General features: G+C 37.0%; 2 protein-coding genes across 2 annotated transcripts; both read right to left on the bottom strand.

Moving 5' to 3' along the window:
• Positions 1-1,651: 1,651 nt before the first annotated feature.
• LOC110464351 (wolframin-like) lies at positions 1,652-12,843 on the bottom strand. The gene is made up of 5 exons (XM_021519533.1): positions 12,767-12,843; positions 6,886-7,092; positions 5,135-5,338; positions 4,040-4,179; positions 1,652-3,745 (listed from the first exon to the last, which is right to left on the bottom strand). Exons 1-5 carry the CDS (start codon positions 12,831-12,833, stop codon positions 1,985-1,987), a joined length of 2,379 nt encoding a protein of 792 aa, XP_021375208.1. The 5' UTR covers positions 12,834-12,843; the 3' UTR covers positions 1,652-1,984.
• Positions 12,844-15,035: 2,192 nt separating this feature from the next.
• Positions 15,036-21,726, bottom strand: LOC110464346 (wolframin-like). Its single transcript, XM_021519524.1, has 5 exons — positions 21,583-21,726; positions 20,151-20,366; positions 18,868-19,071; positions 17,821-17,960; positions 15,036-16,891 (listed from the first exon to the last, which is right to left on the bottom strand). Exons 1-5 carry the CDS (start codon positions 21,587-21,589, stop codon positions 15,119-15,121), a joined length of 2,340 nt encoding a protein of 779 aa, XP_021375199.1. The 5' UTR covers positions 21,590-21,726; the 3' UTR covers positions 15,036-15,118.
• Between the last annotated feature and the right edge of the window lie 205 nt (positions 21,727-21,931).

The following is a 21,931-nucleotide window of genomic DNA, read 5'->3' as shown; positions in this document are numbered from 1 at the left end:
CAACAAAAAGTTTACAAGAGGCATGGTGTTAGGAAAGACAAGGGATGGATTCCAACCTCACGGTGGTCTTGCATTCAAATTAAATTGTCTTAAATAAGTGCGTAGAAATTAAATTTACACTTAAATTAACAGTCAGCTTTTCTAGAAAATATCTCAACTAAATATGATTTTCCATAAAATCCTTTCAGTTCATTTTGGTAGTCACAACTTTGTTAAAGCATATCTCACAAATGGCCTGGAACAAGGTAGCCACCATGTCCAATGATTATTAAAATCTCTCTACCTAAACATGAAATCCTGTTTTGAATAGAAGATCAAAGATTGTGTATTGATGCATGTACCGTGTTCTTCATTATGTGGCAGGTTTAATTAATTGTACATAGGAACCCGCGACCTAATTAATCCACATATTTTACACTATTCCCCCCTTTTTTCAAACACCAACCCAGGTTATTTGACTCCCCGCAAAGGGTTCTCCTACCTTGAACGGGGAGGGTCAATGGCACCAATTTGTAAAAGGACGAGGAATAGTGATAAAGATAGTGCCGTCACTGGGCCTTGAACCCGCGACCCTTGGCTCTCCAGCCCGATGCTCTACCGCTGAGCCAAATGGAAATTCCCACCAGCTGACGCTTGTAAGGCAACCCAATTAATGCACATCTTTTACAATTATATGTGCTACAGCTTAGGTAGTTCATGATTACTATACACTAACAGAGGAATTTCATGACTAGTGATGATTCTTACATATATAAACTAATAACCTCACTACAATAATACAACCCAGGTTTTTAAACTACACAGTTACAACTACATGTTTAAAGGAATAATACAAATAAACCTTTACCATCGTATAAGCTTACCTTCTTTTTGAGGATTCCAGAAACTTCCAGATAGCTGTAATGAGATCAACTACTTTTACACAATTCTAGTGACTATCGGATCTAGTGTCTGGTGATAAGCCCACCCTCTATTCTATCTATAAATAGGAACATAACGATTTTTGAGAATTCAAGAACATAAGGCAAGTTTCCTGTAATAAAATCACCCTCTTTTACATGGGTACTAGTGTCCAGTGATAAGCCCACCCTCTTTTTCTATCCATACATTAGAACATACAGATTATTTATAATCAACCTTGAAATATTTCATATTAATAAAATTAATAGACTAACGAAATTTCAATAAACAACTAATCAGTAAATCACCCTCTTGTAAAGATTTTGTAAAATATTCTGAAATATCAAAACAACAAAAAATCTTAATTCTATTGCATGGTAAATATCTTCCAATCAAAAATATATATATATAAAATGTATATCAAGGAAAAGTCACATTTTTTTCTGGAAGGGAAATGTCTCTTCAACACTGGGCAGCTCTTGTTTATAATCAAATTGTACAAAGTAAATTGGAAAAAAAAGTTTGTGACACCTGACATGGCCAAATTCATAAAATTAATGTTCTTAAAAAATCAAATGATACTTTTTAAACAAAAGCTATATAGTTGGGTGAATTAAAGTCGCACACCTGAAGTCCTGTAGCCTCAAACACATACAAAATAATCAGAGAAGCAATTTTGTAATAACAAATTACATTAATAAATTCAATTCTTTCTAATTGGTTTGGTATGTTTGTGTTTGACGTCCTTTTAACAGCTTTGGTCTTTTAAGGACGTGCCAGGTTTTGGTGGACGAGAAAACCTGGAGTTCCCAGAGAAAAACCACTGACTTGTGGCATGCAGTATCTGGCAAATGACCCGCATAGGCCTAAATAAAAGATAATTACTTATTGGTGTTTTAGACACATTTTAAACAAGTTATATATTAAATTGCTTACATCAATATCACAACCAAATGTAGGGAGATTCTGATTTTATACTGAGAGTTTTAGATTCTGAAGGTAACATATACAGAGACTCTCTTTAAAAGAGAGAGACATCATGTTCACTTGAGCGCTTAACCTTTGACCCTTGACCTTTAAACCTCTAGGGAGCATATTCCACCAGCGGATACCAGAAGAAGTTAAAAGCAACAGTTACAGCTTCATTCATGGCTTTTTCAATTATTTCATCATCATCTTCTTCATCAATCAATTCCATGACTGGCAGTTCTCTGCTCACACAGTTAATGTTTTTCAACTTCATATGCAACGATTTCGTCCCCAAGCCGTCGTGAAGAGTTGCGGTAACTTTGACTTTGTCTCCTTCTTCTAAAGCAGCGATTACTGCCTTGAATGCATCACCGACATCCAAACTAAGCATCACCGAGTCTGGCATTTCTACGTTGGCCGAAAATGAAAATGTATCGTGTTTCTTTAGGTGACAGTCCCGCCCTGCGGCTTTCATCAGCTGACAAACATGCTTTTCGTTTTCTGTTATTTCATCTGAATCGCAGTCTCCAAAGTCTTCTCCATAAATGCAGCGAAGTTGATCGGCAATGAAACCAGGTAAACTACTCAATAATGGTGCGACACTGTTCTCAATTTTCGTAACCTTGGCCCCTACGAATGTTCCTTCCCATACAACTTTCTGGCCAATGAAATGGCTGCATTGCATTTGACTCGGGGCTGTGTTGTTTGCCAATCTATTCACACAAATACTGCTGTAGTCCTCCCAAGACAGATTTAATTTTCCTTTCACCTTGAAACTTGGTAGTCGAATGAAAGCAAGAGGGATGAATGCTAAAACTCCGAAGACCACCATGACAATAGTCTTGACCGATTTATATTGTTTATCAGTCTTCTTCCCGAAAAGAGCTTTTGTCTGTGTCAAGAGAACCGGAACAGCAAGCATAAGGAGCGTGATTATGACCTTTCCAAAAAGTTCTGTTCGGAAAAGATAGTAAAGACAATATAGGAAGCCGCCTATAACTGCCAACAAAATGAATGGAAAGAGCAGAGGGAGAAACAAATATCCTATACTAGCACGTGCCAAACCTGTCCAACTTGTGAAGGGAAACAGTGAGGTCATGAAGTTCCACCAGAAGTAGCAGATGAGATGTGGTACCAATACCCTATACACACCAGAGAAGGACTTCTGCATCGCCATGACGATGAAAAATATCCCAATAACAATATGTGACAGTGATGGAATTCCGAAATTCAGCGAAAACCCGTAACCAAGCTCAATAGAGAAAAAGGACCCTGTTACGAGGTGCAAGATTGGAGTAATGACAGGGATATCCGGGAACGCATGGAAAAACGTCGGAAGTGAGGCAAGAAAGTTACAACCCAACGCCATCAGAGTGATAAGATCGTGGCTGTCACTCAAGGCAGAGAAACATACGGCAGACAAAGCACCAGAAAGGATCATCAACTCGGAGCACGGTATGAATAATTTATTAGCCAATGAGAAGCTTACGATGAGAAAGGGCAAGGCACCAAAATATATCAAATAAGGGGTAAGGGAATTCCACGTGTACTGTGATTTCGTATCGTCGACGTTGACTCCGACATCGTAATTCTTGAGAACATTTGCCATTGCTGTAGCATCCCTTAGTTTCTTGCTCTTGTAAAACATTTGTAAGGTCGAGATTACCATGATGGCAATCGCAATATAAAATACAATGAGTGGGACGACGAGAAACAGGAGCTTCGTTGATATGAAACTGTACAGGAAGAACACGCCAAGCAGGTAAAGCTGATTGGTCGGAATCAGCGACATGCCAAATTTCAAACCTTCGTCGGAAACCCATTCCAATCCTTCGTCAAACAGAACCATGGCTGTCGCTTTCGGGTGTTTAATGACCTGCGGATGAAACAATGCAATGTTGATAAATCTGTTAGATAGGTCCGTAAAACTTCATATTGGAATCATGACATAATATTTTATAGAGTAAGATATGTATTATATTGCAATTAGTTTCTGTACCACTAACATTTCCTGAGAAAATTACCACGGTCAGTCCCTTTTTTTTTTAGGCGAGTTCTGAACACCATTTACAGTACAGGGGATGATAAGTGGAATGTCTAAAGTTAGACTTTTGTGCTTTTATAGGTGAAGAGTTCTCCCACAATCATTCAATATCCACCACAACTTTACCTTAGTAATAATTCCAGCAGATTTGTATTCCGCAGATTGGGAGTCTTTTTCCGAGGAGGTTAGAGTTATCTTTCCTTGAATTTTCTTCGATAAAACTTTTGCAAATTCTGTTTCGCTGATGTTGTCGCCAATTTTTTTACCTGGAATGAAGTAGTTTTGAATAAGTTTATAATCAAATGCACAGCAGTTTAAAGAGAAATTATTAACACATCAGTAACTACATTTTACAGATACATTTGTTTTCATATAATTTCAACATCAACATCACCCAACAGAATTTGAGATAAAGATATATGAAAAGTATTTTTTTCATTTTCTGTTCTATTGTTTTCTTTTAAATGACAATTTTTCCCTAAAAAATTGAACAGATATATCAATAACTGTTTTTCAAATTTTTGTTTATAAGAAGGTCAATGTCATTTTCATTGGGGAAAAATATTAATACACCTAACATCCATTTTCATAATACACAGATTTTAAAGAAAACTTTTAAAGTTCTTGTTCTGATCATTGCCTATCAAATTTTGTTTATACTTACTTCAATATTTGAAAAGCCTTAATTTCAGAGAATTTGAAAATTTGCCTGAGTACCAAGTAACAAGCAAAAAAGATTGAGAAGGTCTAAGCCTTCTTTGTCAATGCAACGCCGGACAACAAAATTCTGTTTAGCACAAACATTTGTACCTGTATGATTGAAACAGTATTCCTCTATATTTTCAGACTGGATAGCTGTCAAACCTCCCTCATGAAGAGGGAGACTCCCTCATTTTGACCGAAATTTACCAATCTCCCTCGAAACTCTCTCATTCAAGTCCAAACTCACACAAACTCAGAATCTACATCCTGTAGTCAAATGATCTCCTAGTTACTGCAGGGTGTTGCGTAATGATCATAACAGGTGTGTCTCAGTTAAATGAATGTTTTTTTAAATTTATTTTGATACATAAAAAGGGAAAGATAAATTGAGCAAAGGTGTCTCAGTAGAGATTCGCACACTTTCTCCCTTATTGGATATGTGGAATGAGGGAGATCTCCCTCATTGGAGGTTTCAGTGGTTGACACCTATGATTTATAATATTAATGAGATCTCTCTACCTGCAGCTATCAGTAATTTTTCCTCCAAAACATCTCCTCCAGACACTTTCTTGACCGCTGTGATGTATTCCTCTAAAGACATTACTTTTTGATGTGTCCCCGACAGCGTGTTGAAAAGACCTCGGGAGGCTGACCGAACCTTCTTCTCAAAATTACTTGTGTCCACGCACCACTGAACGTCTTCTCGATTCTCGGATGTGATACCTTGAAATGAAAAAGAAAACATTCGTAAAATCAATACATGAAGAGAAAGATCCTGTACCATTTGTTGATAGTGTATAGAGTAACAATTTCAGCATCTGTTTGTCTTCCTGTAGGGCCAGGGAAAAATAGACCTGCTGTATCCGACTGCATGCTATTGTAACAAGCCCCTTATTGTAGGGCCCTCAGCTGAATAAGGGTTTTTTCTTGGGTGTCTCTTGCTAAGAGGACAGCAAAGAAACCAAAACTGATCTGCTGCCCCTATGGCAATACAGTAAAACTTCATTATACTGTCACCATTTGTCAAGGAAAAAATTGGCATTATAAAGGGGTTTGGCAATAAATGAGGTAAACATATAAAGTAATTCTTAACAAGGGGGGGGGGGGGGGGAAGACCTTGAAATATGTTGGCAGTAATTGTAAGTGAGTTGGCTATTAAAACAAGGGGCATTGTTTAGAGGTTTACTGTACTTTGGATTTGTACATGCATATCTTTTCTTTTCTCACAATTTTCGTTTTTCCTAGGCATCTGTCTTCAAATAACCAATGCTGTTGTGAGGACCTTAACACATTCACCACTGAAGACACATTTGAACTCTTCAAATTCAAAGGATGGAATAGTTCATTATGAAACTTCAGGGGTGAATGAGTTAAACGACATACAAACAAACAAACAATGCCACAACAAACACTATTTTCTGGCTTGAGTTTCAAGATATATTACATAGACTGCTTCACTTAATTTGCTTGTGACGATTTCCTTCATGACATTAAGCAACCCAACAAAGATCTCCCCAGTATCTCTGCTAGGGATCTAACCCTGGACTACAGGTAACTAGTCCAGTGCACGCTCTATTGATTAGGATGGGGATCTTGCTATGGAGCCCTATGGCCTCAGACCACAAATACACCTCCGGGTCATTGAACACAAATGTAATGCATAAGGACATTCCAGGTCAGTTACTAAATAGTTTTTCCTGTCTGATCTATGATAGATTTGTACATATTTTTTTTACACAGTTTTCAAGCATGTATTCACAGCATAGGACACAGTGAGTGATGAGGCTTGTGCATTGATGTTATGTGATTTTTGATATTTTCCCCTACACATACAGAGTAGTGAAGTTCTAATTAATGAAATCATCTTTCTTAAATGCCGGTCATGAGGTACTTTTCAGATCACCATATGTTCAGTTTGAATAGACCTACCGGTACAATATGAAATAGGAACCAGACCCTGCACAAAAGTTTGAAATATTTTAATTTTCTTTTTCCTTTGGTAGTATCATATAGAAGAATTTATTGTGGTCTGAGGCCTGCATATGGAGTATAACCACAATGTTAAGGGGAGTAAACCACAATGTTAAGGGGAGTTAACCACAATGTTATGGGGAGTTAACCACAATGTTAAGGGGAGTTAACCACAATGTTAAGGAGAGTAAACCACAATGTTAAGGGGAGTAACAACAATGTTAAGGAGAGTTAACCACAATGTTAAGGGGAGTTAACCACAATGTTAAGGGGAGTTAACCAAAACCCAAATTACCTACCTGTTTTTGTTTTGAGACATTTCCCCAGCTGTTTGGTGGCATCGTCGTTGCCTTGTTTAGAAGCCTGCACCAGCCAATGAATAGCCTTCTGGGAATTTTCCTCTCTGTCTACGTCAGAATCGGCAAGCTTCAGAAGATACCCGCCCAGTTTCACCTGACTGTCGTCCTTATCATCGTTGGCTTCAGCCTCCCATTGTTGTAAAGTTTCTGTGAAGGTGTAAGAAGCAAGATGTTTTTGTATGCTTGCACAAAAAATACAAAATTTTACTTTTAGTTTTGTAGATTTACCTGTTTAAAATTACATATTTTTGATAGCAAATAACTTTCAATAAATTTAAGTCATGTTCGCTTTTCTCTATAAATTCTAATTAAAGAGCTCTGTCCCAAATTATATACATTTTACACCCAACCAGATGTTTTTTTTCTGCTGGCAAGAAAAAACCCATTCAATTTTGTTTTGAAGATATGCATGTTTATTATTACAAAATTTTGATAGAAATCATCTTTCAAAAATGAAGACTTTCATTCATCTAAAGACTAGGAAGGTTTACTTTTCTAATTGCTGATTATGTCCCTATAAAGTTCTTTAATTAACACATGTTCCCTCTCAAACAGAAGAACAGGTAAGGTTAAATTAAATTTTCGGTGAATAAAAGTTAATATAAAATGAAAAATATAAATCCTGAGCCAAATTTTTGTCACCCTTTTTAAAAAAACAAGAGATCCCAGAGGGATCTTGGCGCCCACAATTTTACCATCTTCATTAGTTCTTTGTCAGTTCGATCTTTTCGCTTCTTTCCTCTAATCTGTTTGATCGAGTCATGTTAACAGTAAATGCACCTTGAGGTAACTTTTGATCTAAACTTAATACTGATGTGTATGAAAGCCAACCTTCAAAGTGAGTTTGTCATTTCACATATTTACTAGTACAGTACTTAATGTGAAAGAAATAGAATCGATCATTGCAATATGAGAAAGATCTGTTTAGTTCTTCCTTTAGCAATTTTGTTTTTATGATCAGTCTCAAAATATAACATGCACAGTGAGGGATCAAGGGGAACCTACATATCAAATTTGAGAAAGTTATCCCTGAGAAATAGTACCAACATGCAAACCTTCAATGTCAAAAATCAAAGATGGCTGTCGGTAGGCCATTTTGTTTAACTGATCAGTTTCAAAAGTAAACATGAACAATAAAGGATAGTGGGGAACCTGCATTGGCTGGCCCCAAATATTTTTTTTGGGCGAGTAAAAAATTTGAAGCACTGGCCTAAATGACATATTGGTGGACCAAATAATTTTGGGAAGAAATATTTCCACAGCATTTAACACAATGCTTCAGCACATTTAAATTAAATATAACATGACAATGTTTGTAATATGTAAAACAGAATAAAACATTATATTTTTAATTCTTCAACCCTAGTTAAAACCTGACATGATCCACTCCATTCAGGTCTTCCCAAAAAGAAATACACAAAACTTGCACCTCAAAGAAGACACCCTGACAGTATTTATATAGAAAATCAGAAAAAAAATTGAGAAAGATCCCTCTGGTACTTTTTGAGAAATAGCGATAACAAACTTTCACTATCAAAATCCAAGATGGCTGCCTGTCGGCCATGTTGTTTATCCGACCAGTCTCAAACGTTGCCCTGCACAGCTAAGGACCAAGGGGAACCTACATTTAAAATTTGAGATGGTCCCTCTGGTACTTCTTGAGAAATACTGATAACAAACTTTCACTATCAAAATCCAAGATGGCTGCCTGTCGGCCCTGTTGTTTATCCGATCAGTCTCAAAAGTTGCCCTGCACAGCTAAGGACCAAGGGGAACCTACATATAAAATTTGAGAAAGATCATTCTGGTACTTCTCGAGAAATACTGATAATATGAATTGTTTAAGTACGGACCACGGACCACGGACGCAGGGTGATTTGAATAGCCCACCATCAGATGATGGTGGGCTAAAAATGTTTTGACTTGTTATATATATATACATTATCATATGAACTTAGCAAAATTTAATTTACATTGAGCACCTGAAGCAGATTCAATATTTAATTTGAACTTATAGTAAAATTATGGGTATATCCCTCTATTACCCAATGAAAAGAAAAAGAGAATAATTTCCGCAAAATTGGGTTATTTCATTTAGAATAATTCCCAAAATCAGACTTTCAGAAAATTCCTAAAAGTACACAAACTTACTGTTCTCTATCTGATGATACAGTAGACATACACTGTAACTTCTGAGTTACGATACCACTTTGAACTGATCAAAGTTGCCCAGGCGGGACGAAGATTGCAAATTTTCCACTACTTTCGGGCAGAAATTGTTCATTATTTAAGGTAATTGGTACCATGGTACATGATACACATGGTTACACCTGTAGTGTATTTTTTACTATTAAATTGTACACCGTTAATTTTCATGAGTTCTTACTTTTGTGGCAAGAGACGAAAATATTTTAAGACTGCAGCCTGCAGGTATACATAATCGAACGACGAAGATATATGTTGGTAAAATTGTATCCTGACTGCAGATTGCATGCATCATCAGTAAATTATGTCTATCTACGTGCAGCTCTCATTTAGGATGTTGTTTACTGTGCAATTAGTCTAACATCAGTGTAATGTACACAAACCATGACATGTTTTAGTTAAATATCAATGTATTTCATACCATAGTATTTATCAATTCCATAAATGATACCATCCACTTTTCTTTTCTAAATTACAAGTTGAGATGATATTTTTGACATGTGTTATGGAAGGCAAAATACTCTCAGGGTGTGGTAGTCTCTTGAACAGGGGTAACTTTACCCAGAAAGGGACTCTTTGGTATTTCTGGCTGATACTGGGTGATGAACGATCAATATAAGCAGAAAATTACACATTGAAATATTTCAGAGCCAGGGGCAATAATCACACACAGATTATGAAAAAAATCTTCTCCAAACCAGCTATTCTTTTGAAAAAACAGACTTCTTAAAATTATATCCAAATAAATACTGTCACATGGCAAAGATCTTAAGAAAGTTTTGTTTTTTTCATCATTATTTTTTTAACTTTAAACTGTCCGTGTAACCATAATCAGCAACCGATAAGGCTGATATACTGATTAATAATCATAGACGTATCGTTAAGTAGAAATTGCAAACATAACAAGAGGCCCATGGGCCTTAACGGTCACCTGAGTCTATAGTATTTATTTTTGTTGTTGAAATATGTACCAATTTGAGTAAAAAATAGTATAATGTTAACTTAACTTTGTCAGGACCATGAGCTGATCATTCCTAGACCAATTTTAAGTGAGATCGGCCTATTAGAACTTAGTAGCAAAATAGCGGCCATGGCAGCCAAATTGTATTTCTGATTGACCCGAAAAATAACAACACTTTGTCAGGACCATGAGGCGATCATTCCTACCAACTTTCAGTTCAATCGGTCCAGCAGAACTTGACTTTAAGTTTGAAATAGGTTTTCAAAATGGCGGCCGTGGCGGCCATATTGGATTTCTGATCGACCCGAAAAATAACAACACTTTGTCAGGACCATGAGGCGATCATTCCTACCAACTTTCAGTTCAATCGGTCCAGCAGAACTTGACTTTAAGTTTGAAATAGGTTTTCAAAATGGCGGCCGTGGCGGCCATATTGGATTTCTGATCGACCCGAAAAATAACAACACTTTGTCAGGACCATGAGGCGATCATTCCTATCAACTTTCAGTTCAATCGGCCCAGCAGAACTTGACTTTAAGTTTGAAATGTAAAATGTTAACGGACGACGGACGACGGACGACAGACGACGTACGACGGACGACGACGGACGACGACGGACGAAAACGGATAGCAATAGGTCACTTGAGCTAAAGCTCAGGTGACCTAAAAATCCTTCTTTGCATTTTGTAACAGCTATTAGAGGGAAAATGCACGGCCAGATCAGGGTTCAAACCTAGGACCCTACGAACTCTTAGATGGATGCTTTACAGGTTGAAAACATCCTTGACCCAGGACGTTATACTTCAGAGGGTGCAATAGAACATACTCCATGCTTGCTCTAAAGTCAGAAGATAAAAATCCTCCCAACTCAAACACATTTGTCATCAGATTAGTCATAGTTTCTTTCAAAAACAAATAAGCAAACATAAAACAGCATTTTCGCCTTTCATCCTCTGACTTTGGAGGATGCGAGGTGACGTACAAATTCCTTTTTATGCTTTTGCTGGTTGACTGGTAGTCCTTCATCCGAAGATCATCACCAGGTCCCCGAAAGGGAAAAAGATAAAGAATGATATGTTTGATCGAAAGCTTAGGAAAATGGGAATGTATAGACAGGGAAGACAAGAAGGAGAGAAAAGCTGAAACCAAGAAGAGAGAGCCCTAGGTTGTTTCGCGCTAAAACAAAAATTTTAGGGCGAAACATTGTTTGGTAGTTTCTATCAATTTTAGTAGTTTTAAGTGACAACTTAAGTCTTCTTAGTCTTCCATATCATTAAAATCAATTTTATAAAAAAATGTGTTTGTGTTGTTTTTAAGCGAGTATCACGAACGGCAGCTGTGAAAAGCTGACTCTGCACTCACACAGCTGCTACATGAAATATACCTAAAACCAATGTAGAAAGTTAACAATAAGTTGAGTTGATATTTTTAAAATTTTAATTATCATGTTAGCGTACAAATTAAAAAAAAAAAAAATGGGAAGAAACAACCTATGGCAAACGGGAGTCTGAGGGCGAAACAACCCTTAGTGCAAACTGGACTTAGGGCGAAATAACCCGTTACCGATTACAGTCTGAGGGTAGACAGAAAATCTGGTACAGCCTTTGGTGGTTTGGATCTGTCGGAACTAGATACTGGTGTTCACAGTCTCGATTTACTCCGAGATGAGGCGAGTTACCCCACTCCCTCCTCCAGACCAATTTTTACGCAATGAAATTTTTTATTATTTATAACTAGTACAACTCTGTCACTATGATACTTTATCCCTCAGTATAGCTATATGCTTGCTTATTATTGTAAACATGATACATAAATATATCTCTGTATATCACAGGTGTTGAGATATATGAAAAAAAAAATTGAACGTTTGGCAATCTATGTGTGTAGACAGTGTCTACCTAGCGCACTTAGTCATATATGTATAGTGCTATTCAAATTCAAATTCAAATTCTTTTATTTCATTGAGCTTTACAGCTCATCTGTATGACATACACATACAAATATTACAAAACAATTACATGATGTGGGGGACACTGCACATAGTGCTGTGGAGAATGGACATCAGTACACTTTACATTAATGATTTTCTCAAATTGGTAGCATCATAACTAAATAACATAATATTTGCTTAACATATTCAATTCTTTATATAAATCTCCTTCCAATTTCCTGATAAATAGGACATACAAAAATAAAATGGTACTCATCTTCAATATTGTGTTGAGATTGACAGATTTTACATAGCCTTTCAGTTCTATCCCTATATTTTCATATCGACCTGTCTCAATATATATATAGACTATGAGCTGATAATCTTATTTTTGTAAGTACTTGGTCAAATAATGTTTTAATACTATGTCATTAAGTAATTATCTGTATAAATGACACTTAGATGAATTACAGTGGCTTGTCGTATACTTGACACACAACACACGTTATTGCTGACTCAGTTTAAAACATGTCATGGTTTATTTCACGCTTTAGTGATCATAATCCGATCATACAAGTCAGGAACAGGTTTTTACGAATCGAACTTCGAAGTTATTTTGGCATCGCCAACATGCATGCTCTATGTATGCAAGACGCGGTTATCTATAAAATATCGCAGAATTTCACATTAAAAAGGCGATGTGTTGATTAATATCAGTTACAAACCTTTAGAAACTTCAGGAACTTCAGTTGGTTTTGACGGTGCAGCAGACGGTGACTTCAGATCCGCCATTTTGTTTGTTGCGGAAGTCGTATTTCAGGTGGTCACATGATCACTTGGCGAATATACACATGTGACGTCAACATGTTACCGTACACGACCTAATAAGGACATACTCTCTAAGGGGGTCTAAAAACAAAACATACGGACAGATAAATGGTTAACAATATAGTTAAAAACTAAGCGAAAAAATAAGTATTACACTTATCATAACTTTTTTGAACGTCAATAAGACTGTGCCTGCATGTGGAGGGATGCGCATGCGAATATATTGATAATTAAACCCTCATGTAGATGCAGAACCTTGTGTGATGATGGAAGTGTTTTTTTTTTGTAATTCATGATGCAATTGTTGTTTAAGATATTTACTTGATATTTATAAAGAACAGGAGATGTAGTAGAATATGTATTGACCAGAAAAGGCGTCGATCATTTTTTTCAATAAATGGCATATTTTAAAGAAGAAGTCAGTCTCGAACTTTCTAGGGTTACATATAGGCACGAAATAAGATTTTTCATTTGTTTCATGTATAAGAACTGACCAATCTCTAGGTTGAAACATGCCCTTCGAAAAATACAGAGAAGGAACACCCGACGCCAAGCCGGTCAATTTGACTGTTATGCCGCTGCCGTGCAATTCTTTTGATGTACATGTCATTCGCAAGGTGGCACATTCAGAGTTTTCAACTTTTCATGTCAACTGAGTGTAACCCATGGACTTTCGAGAATGACTAACGACATGCCATTGAGTGCACGCATGAGGCGACTAACGTGGCGCCTACGGCACAATTGGGTGTTTTCTTCTGTTTTCTCCTATAGGGGATATCGAAGAAACAAATTATCTGCAGCCATCATCGCAATACTCGAAAACTTAATCTTTTCGTTTATTTCCCACATTCTCTTTATTTTCGTGATGTCTTCCGGGGGAACCGTCTTCACAGTGCAATGAATCGGAACAGGCACAAATAACGCAGAGTCAAATTTATCAAACGTATGAAAGTTGAGAGGATTTTGGAAAATTAACTAAGAATATCGTCTGTCTTTATTTCAATTAGTTTAACTCATACTTTCATTATTTTTCGTTACGCGCTATATATATTTAGCTCTGCGTTATTTGTGCCTGTTTTGAGTTTGAACAATATGGGATTTTACATCGGGATGTCCATGTGGATTTTTAAATGTAAATTTTACGTTGATTATATTTCAGAGGAGAGGAGCATAGGTCGTAGATAAGAAATTTTCGGTGTTTGATCCCCGATACAAGCTAGGAAAACATGTGTCGGACTATTCAGCGTCTGGACTAGCTTCAATGAACTACGTAAACTTGATTTAACAATTACGTTACATTAAACCGCTTTCATCTAATTTCATGTTGCTTTTATAATTAATGTCGTATCATTCTAGCTGAATTATACCATTAACGTTTCATATTTTCCTCTGTTCAGCTTCGTTAAGGAGACAAATTTCGCTATTTCACAAGAACAATAACAAGTAACAAACTAACGGTACTCTGTCTTTTATTTAAAAAGAGTCGAAAAAGTGAAAAGATGAAGCACCGAGTTAATTAAGAGGTGTGCTCCTTTTCCTTACATAGTGGACTGGAAAAATATGGAAAATGTGCCTGAAAGTGTGAAATAAATAAGATTTTGCAAATATGAAGCTTAACTCGTTTCAATTTGCTTCAGATATTCAGGTTTAAAGCCACTTCTCAAATCTATTTTCAACAATAAAAATTGTGATTAATATATGTAGTATATTTCACGCCTTTATTTTTTAATATCAATCTTGAATGTATTCAGTTTTCCCCACCTCTATTCATAAATAAGCATACACACGAAATTCATCAGTATTTTTCATCTCAAATGATAATTCCTTTTGATCATTGACACGTGTTCATCTTTCTCATCTGTTTAATTAGTCACTTATGAAGTTGAATATCCCCCCTAGGGGTTACGCTCACTTTAGCTCTCTACACCCCTGGAATATGTCGTAGCATTGAAGGCTCAGTGTGCGTCACTTCATTGTTGATGAGACAAGAAGACTAGTTCGATCCTCTGATGTGCATCAAAAGAATCTCGCGGTCACGTAACGGTAACAATTGACACGCTTTGAAGTCGGGCGTCTCTCCTTTGTAATCTTCAAATGACAGGTATCAGCCTAGCGATTGGTCAGGTTTTTTTAACCCGACACCAATCAAACAGCTACCTTCGTGCCTTCAATTTTGCTATGACATATTCCAGGGGTGTAGAGAGCGAAAGTGAGCGTAACACCGGGATATCGAGGATGATCTAGACGTTTCAGGTCATTTTTGGAGAATATTCTAAAGCAGGAAACAAGAAGAAATTAACAGTAGTTGCTATTGCTTCATTTGTTGCCCGTGCTAGAAGAACATCATCATCTTCTTCCGGTTTTTCTAAAACCACCGGAAGTATCCGACTAGTGCAGCGGATGTCCTTAAGTTGAAAACTTGGCATTGCTGTACCTTGGTTTTCACCAAGAACGGCAACGAATTCTAAGGAATCTCCCGTCTTTAGAATTTCCAGAATATTCTTAAATGTTTCTCCCGCATCTAATGTTAGTTTTCCTTTGAATTTTGGCATCGATACTGTCATTTTGAACGAAAATGTGTCATATTCGTTAAAATGACAAGTTTGACCTGAAGCTGCCTTCAGCTTGCACACTGTTTGTTCGTCTGCTGACATTTCCGTCGAGTTACAGTCACCATACGGGGATCCAAAGTTACAGCGAATTTTATTGACGACAAGAGAAGGCAGTCCTGTCAGCATAGGTTCGATGCTATTTAAAACTTGTGTGATTTGAGCTTCCTCGAATGTTCCGTTCCATACGACTTTTTGTCCAATGAAATTGCGGCAAAGATTTTGCTGCGGGATCATGTTTCCATCCCCGGATGTACATAGGTTTTTATACTCCGTCCATCCCAATTCAAATTTAAACGGTACAGAATTTTCCGTTGGAATAAAGCTGAAAACAGAAGTTAAAGGCAGAAATCCCATTACACCAAACATAAGCATTACATACTTCTTGGTTGAACTAGTTTTCTTTCCATCGTTAGATCCAAAAAGGGCTGTTGTTTGTGATAGAATTAAAGGAACAAGTCCAAGAACAGCAGCAATGGCAATTTGGATGAAAAGATTTGTTTGGAAGGCCTGGTAGATACTGTATAATATACCAACTACAATTGACGTGGGGAGAAGAACAGGCAAAAGGGCGTTTCCTACAGATGCTCTCACCAACCCGAACCACATGGTGTACGGGTACAAAGTGGTGGCAACGCTGAACCACACCTGTGTGATAAAAAACGGAAGTAAAACTCGGTAACTTCCGGCGCCCGAATGACGCAACGCCATGATAACAAAGATTAAAGGTAGCAAAGAATAGGAAATTGACGGGAGACTAATGTTTATCTTCAGACCAAAAATAGTATCAAATGTGTAAAACGACTTTGTGACAAAACCTACAATTTTTGAAATGACAGGAATGTCTGGAAAATTTCGTAGAATTGTTGGAAGTGAAGAGAACAGATTCAAAAGCATTGCAAGCCAACGTGTCAGTTCCAATGGAGTTTCAATAAAAAAGAAGAAAGTTATCCCCGTTATAATACACGATAAAACCGCCAGATCAGAACAGGGGATGTACTTTTTGTTCACTAACGACAGTCCAGCAACAAAAAGTGGCAGAACTGCAAGAAATATCCAATATGGCGTTAATTTATTTCTGATGAATTTCGACCTGGCTGCTTCCATGTCTAAATCCTTGTCAAATTTATGTAGAGTATTTGCAAGGTCTTCGCTCTTCCTCAGACTCTGCCTGTTGACGACGATCTGCAACGTTGCCACTAGCAACACAGCAAGAGTGACGTAGAATACAAGAAGAGGAATGACGAAGAGGAGGAGACTTGCGGACAGGAAGCTATAGAGGAAGAAGGCTGATATCATGTAGAGCTGATTTGTAGGCAGCAGATTACCGACCCACGACATGCCTTCTGCTGAAACCATATCCTGGACTTCCTGAAGACCCACTTTCAGTGTCTCCATCGGGTACTTTGTGACCTGGTAAACACAATATAGTCATCAGATAAGTTTCTCATTTGTGTCTCATTGTTTATTCATCTTAAAATAACTGTATGTGGAATGCTACAAAACAAAAAAGAATGCTGAGTTAATATCGATAAAACTAGGGCAAAATATGAACAAAGGGAAGATTAACATGGGCAACCTTAATAGGGACTACCATGTAAATTAAGTTCAAATTAAAATAATGTCACGTCCTCTTTACGAGAACCGGGGGAGTCCCAACGAAACAACAAGGCATACTCATGAGAATAACCAAAAACATCGACCTTCATATCATAAATGAAAAAGTATCTTTCCACATCACGATTGCGACAATAAAATATGTACCTAGCCTTCATCAACATGAATTCTATGTACCATCAAATGATCATTGACACTTTTTTGGAAGAATTACCAATATGCCATTTTCTAGAGATGCGTTGCATTTAAAAAAAAACAACCTGCGATGCAATTTTAAGAATTACTGCCGTTTGAATCTCGAGTATTTGAGAACGAAAAGAATCAAAAATGAAAACAAAAGGTTCTAGGGGTCGAGCTGGGGACCCGTCCGATTCTACACTTTACCAGTGCTGCTACCCAGGAGTTTGGAAATGCTCGGTATCAAAATATGAGATCTAGACTAATACCTTACAAAGGGTAGTAAGAGGAAAAGATATCTTATGTTGCTTTATTTGCTATATATAAGAGAGAATGTTCCAATTCGATAAAACAGTTCAGAGTGGAGCTCTTCTTCGCGACTTGAGCTTGTTCAGTGGTATTCTTTCCCTTAATTCACTCTACTGATGATACATAGGGAGATTGAAGTATTCCGAAAATGTAAAGAGTCTGCAATATTTTCAACCGAATTACGTAATATTATACAGTATAGATTTGTCGCAACAAATTAAAAAGATAGCAAGTCTTACCCTTGTAAACATATCAGCTGATTTGAATTCATTTGATTGGCTTTCTCGTTCCGATGACGTCATGTTAAGTGTCCCCTGAATCTGCTCTGATAATATTCTTGATAGTTTCTCCTCGGTGACGTCATCTCCAGCTTCCTTGCCTACAATCCAGTAAAATATAAGGAATAAATATCTTCCAGAAGTCTTAAACTTAACAATTTGTTGATATATTTCATTTCAACAAATTTTACATCTTCGCTAGTCAAGGGTTACGAGCCGGTCTACCTATACTCTTCAAATTTTACTGAACAAGCAGGAATGAATAAAAATCTAGATTTAACTGCAAGTAAATACAACTGTAAACAAATCAATAAATGAGAAAAACCGAGTTTTATCAAACATGTATTCAGATAAGTTATTACATGTCATTGTTTTTAAATATACGTTACGTTTAAAGAGGACTAAATTTTGTATATTTTTGACCAATTATTTGTTTCAATCTTATTTATTTATTTATTTATCTATTTTTACTGGGTAAACTCTAAAGTGCCAGTGATTTTCAGCCATGGTGTTCTAAAGAATCGACCCCTTAAACAGTTGTTACTACCCAGGCGATTTTTTGTTATAGAACAGCCAAGGAATAAGACGGGGAAATACTGTCACACGTACAAGCTACATTGTTCACTTGAAGTGTGCCCACCCGCACGTTTCAATCACATGGACCCGACAACTTGTTACAACAATATTTGGACTTAAACTGAGGTATTCATAGTAATTTTACTCGTTTTAAGGGTTTATATCAATTTGCGGTAAAATGACTCTCCCATTGTTGGATTACTCTAAACACAGGTACAAGCTTCGTCTGTCAATACACCCATAATATAATCATGGGTGTATTGACAGACGAGGCTAGTACCTGTGCTCTGTTACAACTATAGCTGTAATATATTTGCAGGTCCCTGTGGTTACAATGGCAACGAATGGTTCTCTGTAGCATCATACAAAGAAATATATCTTACAAAAGCAAAATAGAAAATATCAATATGGTAAAAGTAGGAAATGGCGCACCTGCCAACACGAGCATTCTTTTAACACGCATATTCGCTTCCATTGCCTTCACTGCTGTGACGTAATCCTTAAACGACAGAGGACCATCACTGTCGTCTCTGTGGATTGTCTTGAAAAGCTGTCTTGCGGATTCCCGAATCCTCTTTTCCTGGTCGCTGGTTTCCAAGCACCATTTTACAGCTGCTTTGTTCGCCTCCGTGATACCTGAAGCACGAGTGAAAGAATGCATTCGAAAATACTGTGTGGGTTTATGGGAACATAGACCTGTTCTATTCCGCTGCATGATTTGAAAAGATTAATAATGCTCTTGGCTGTTCTGAGGACATGACAACGCAAACAGAAGGAAGGACAAAAGTAAAACAAATTCACAGCAAGCATTTGTTGCAATAACTCATAAACGTCATGAACAATTGAATGCAGCGTGCCGGCATTGCAGATATGTTTGTTTGACGGTTTGGACTGACGTCGCAGTTAACATATACTAAGAGATCCCAGAGGGTTCTTGACGCCAATCTTCGTTACATGTTCATAGGTTCTTTTTACGCAAGCTTTCTATTTTCTGTTCTTTAATGTTGTCTATTGGAAAGAGTCTCGTAAAAAGTAGATGCACCTTCTGGTAACTTTGATACATAAAAACCCCGCGATATTGCTGTATATCTATATGCTGTATTTACATGATATTGTTCTTTCAAAGTGATGTTGTGGTTTGACCTAGTTAGTAGCACAGTACTTAAAGTGTAGCAAGGGAACCTAAATTTAAAATTTGAAAGATCTGTCAAGTACTTCTGAGGAATTAGTGATAATAAACCTTGGGACAACCAAAATCAAAGATGGTTTCTTTGTAACCATTTTGTTTTTCTGATCAGTCCCAAAAATCAATATGCATAAAAAGAGACAATGGGATACCTTGATGTGAAATGTGAGAAAGACCCCTTCAGTCCTTTATGAGAAATAGCGCTAACAATATTTCATTCTCTAAATTCAAGATGGCCGCAAGTTGGCCATCTTTATTTTCTCAATCAGTTCCAAAATTATTACATGCATAACTTAGGTCATGGGGGAACGTGCATGTGTAGTTAAAGAAAGAACCCGACAGTACTTTCTTAGAAATAGCGCAAACAAAACAGACGGATGGCCAGACCACAGGCGAAGGGTGATTTGAACAGCCCACCATGTGATGATGGTGAGTGTCAAAGGACATTTGGCGACGGATGTCTAGATTAATATCAAGGGACTATGAATTGTTTGGTAATTTTTAACGTAGCATTTGTTTTCATTCTTACCTGTTTGGCCCTTGACACATTCACGAAGTAAAACTGTGGCATCGTCGTTGGCTTTTTGTGAAAGACTGACTAGAAAATCAACAGCTTTCTTCCCGTTTTCCTCTGCATCGGTATCTGATTTTACTAATTTCAGTAAATACGTGGCGTATTCTAACTGCTTTGTTTCGTCTCCATCTTCTACCGCCGCTTCCAGTTGTTTTTGTTGATCAGGGTGTTCTGGTGTACAGATAAGATACAATAATTGTACAACGAGCTTACTTACCACTGATCTAATCAACGGAATCGACCTACCAACAAACTAACCAACGAAATCGACAAATCAATAAACTGACCAACGAAATCAACAATCCAACCAACAAAATCGAGAAACCAATTAACTAATTACTTACGAGCATACTAACCAACGAGCTTATTTTCTCAATTCCATTTGTAACAGGTTCAAAGACCGCGATAATTTAAGTTGTTAACAATTTCATCTTATCTTATTTTGAAAATAACGGGATTGGGAAGCAGGCTTAGCCAATATAAATAATCGCCTGGTAGGCTTTAAATGATTGGTACGTCATTAGTTTGTGTGATAAAATTACGCCGTTTTCTCAAAAAACGTTACTGACGTATCAATCAATGCCTGCTCACAAGAGCAGATAACTCTGCAATACGAAAAGACGGAATAGGCAAACTGCCAAATTTTAAGTACCCCGGAAGTTACAAGGGTACGCCTCCTCTATTACTGGTACAGTGTAGTGGTATATTGCACGTCGGTTTTATACATGCATTTGACAACTGTTGTATATTTCGTATGATATAAAAGTAAAAATTTGTCAGCAATAAAAATGCACATATCTTGCAAAACAAGCTACATACATAAAACCCTACTTTGAAGCTCTGTAATAATGATATACCCGCAACCTGTTCACACTAAATAACCTATTCATACATCCCATATCTATATCACTATACAGGACTAGAGTAACATTGATAAAATTTCGGCATGAAATATATCATCCATTTTTTAGTGCTAGAAAACAACCCCAGCAACAGCCACGTACCCCTCTACTTGAAACAACAATACATGTACATACATTTTGATCTGTTTATGGTATAGTGAACATATTTAAACCAGCACGGATAATTGGGGCGCCTCTAGTTTTTCCTCTGCTATAGAGGCGATATGGAGGTATTCACATCCTTTCATCATAAATGATGGATCATTAGTGGGTGGGTATATTCCATTTCTCACCGTGATGGTGAGTAATCGCTAAACAGCTATATAAATCCCTGTTAAGACGAGACTTAAGATTAAGGTGCTTGTGTATGACTGTATTGTACCGGTGTTATCTCGATCAAATGTAAAGTTAAGCTATTGTTCATCGTCAAATTTACTGATGTTATTAAGTACATCAATAATTATATATATACAAATACTTCTTACCTGCCATAACTTGGAATGTCCTTTTTAACGTTCCCCAAGTAGATTTGACTCCCGAGAACCTGTTATATAGATGTATTATGTATTCCAATGGCTAATGGACACGGGCTTGTAAAATGCACTTTGTATTTCAGTACTTGTGTACACTACCGACCTTCGACATGTACTATCTTATACACATCACAGGGTCCTGAGAATTCGGTTAACCTAAACTGAGGTGTCCAGAGTAATATCACAGGTTTTATTGGTTTAGATCAACTTTCGGTAAAAAGTGTCCCCCTATTTACTGGACGTTTATTGAACTCCATAACATTTCGCGGTTGGCCCGACCAGATCTATTTTGCGGGAATTA

The sequence above is a fragment of the Mizuhopecten yessoensis genome, unplaced genomic scaffold, assembly GCF_002113885.1.
Source record: "Mizuhopecten yessoensis strain PY_sf001 unplaced genomic scaffold, ASM211388v2 scaffold10985, whole genome shotgun sequence".
NCBI classification, from domain to species: domain Eukaryota; kingdom Metazoa; phylum Mollusca; class Bivalvia; order Pectinida; family Pectinidae; genus Mizuhopecten; species Mizuhopecten yessoensis.
This window is presented reverse-complemented; position numbering and strand designations above follow the sequence as displayed.